Genomic DNA, 1,429 nt, shown 5'->3' on the forward strand with positions numbered 1-1,429 from the left:
GTGTGTGTGTGTGTGTGTGTGTGTGTGTGTGTGTGTGTGTGTGTGTGTGTGTGTGTATACAGGAAGGCAGCTCCCTGAGTGCTGTATCTTATTTGGTTGATGGTTTGTTTGTGTTTGAATCTGTTCCAGCTGTGCTACAGTGCTGCTCTCCTTCCACCCACATGGATGCCCTCAGCAGCTGTGTCACTCCTACTGCCTCTTCCTATGCACACTGTAATTACTTCCAGGTAAGATTCCTGCACACACTGTGATTCACAGTAATAGGAATCTGGCAGATTTTCAAAGTAGAAGCCAGAGCTAGCTGGGTTTGTGGGCTTGGTTTTCTGAGTTCTGAGTGAAAGAGGGTTGATGTAAGTGACGCTCGAGTGTTACTCTGGCTGCCATGATCCAGTACAGGAGCTAGCAGTTTCATGTAGCCCTTTTTTTTCTGGGTTTTGCTTTCCTTTTTTGAGACAGGTGTAATATCTTGCTGTATAAACAAAGCTGGTCTTGAGCTCATACTCCTTATGTCTCTGCCTTAATGCTGGACCACAGGTGTGTATAGCACCACGCCCAGCTCACACATGGCCTTTTAACTTTAAGTTCCTGAATAGGGATGCAGGCTCATCGTAGAGTACTTGCTTGCTATGCACAAGGCACTGGGTTTAGTCCCCAGTACTGAAAAAAATTAAAACTCTTTCCTTAGTCACTTTTCATGCCAGTTGTTCAGTAGTCTCATGGTTTGTGGCCACAAAACTCTGCAGCAGAGAAATGCAACGTTTCCATCACCACTGAAAACTATTTTGAATTATACTGTTCTGGGCTTTTTCAGGGTACATTGAATATGCAAAATGAGATGTTTGATTGCCGTTCTCCTTCAGCCTTAGTATGCATGGGGTAAACACTGTACTTCAAATATCTTGTCAGCGTTTCTAAGGAAATAACTACTTGGATATAAATAGTTTATATTGATGCTTTTAGAATAAGAACAGGTACTTGGGAGGCATAGGCAGGTAGATCTCTGAGTTCAAAGCCAGCCTGGTTTACAGAGTGAGTTACAGCCAGAGCTACACAGAGAGATGCTGTCTCAAAAATAAAACAAAAAAGAAAGAAAACAGAGTGTATGCTACAATTCTTAGAGTGTTTGCCCAGATAATAATTTGTGTGTGCATTGTGGTGTGTGTGTGTGTGTGTGTGTGTGTGTGTGTGTGGTACTGGGGATTGAACCCAGGACCTCACATGTTAGACAAACACTAACACCAGCTCAAGAGAATATTTTACTAGTGGCATTAGGGTACTCCAAAAGACATTCCTTATTATTTTTAGTTTTTAAAATAGAAAACATGGGAAGTAGATAATCGGACATTGTTTGAAGAATGTAGAATCCAATAGAGGTGACTTAGCTAGTCTCTCTCTCTCTCTCTCTCTCTCTCTCTCTCTCTCTCTCTCT

The 1,429-nt window shown here is 42.2% G+C and overlaps 1 protein-coding gene across 1 annotated transcript in view; it reads left to right on the plus strand.

Annotated features, from left to right (window-relative positions):
* Hsf5 (heat shock transcription factor 5) overlaps nucleotides 1–1,429 on the plus strand; it is a 46,985-nt gene that overhangs the window by 17,456 nt on the left and 28,100 nt on the right. The window contains exon 3 of the mRNA XM_021213463.1: nucleotides 130–227. Coding sequence (XP_021069122.1) covers nucleotides 130–227 — 98 coding nt within the window. The remainder of the gene's footprint in view (nucleotides 1–129; nucleotides 228–1,429) is intronic.

The sequence above is a fragment of the Mus pahari genome, chromosome 14, assembly GCF_900095145.1.
Source record: "Mus pahari chromosome 14, PAHARI_EIJ_v1.1, whole genome shotgun sequence".
Lineage (NCBI taxonomy): Eukaryota > Metazoa > Chordata > Mammalia > Rodentia > Muridae > Mus > Mus pahari.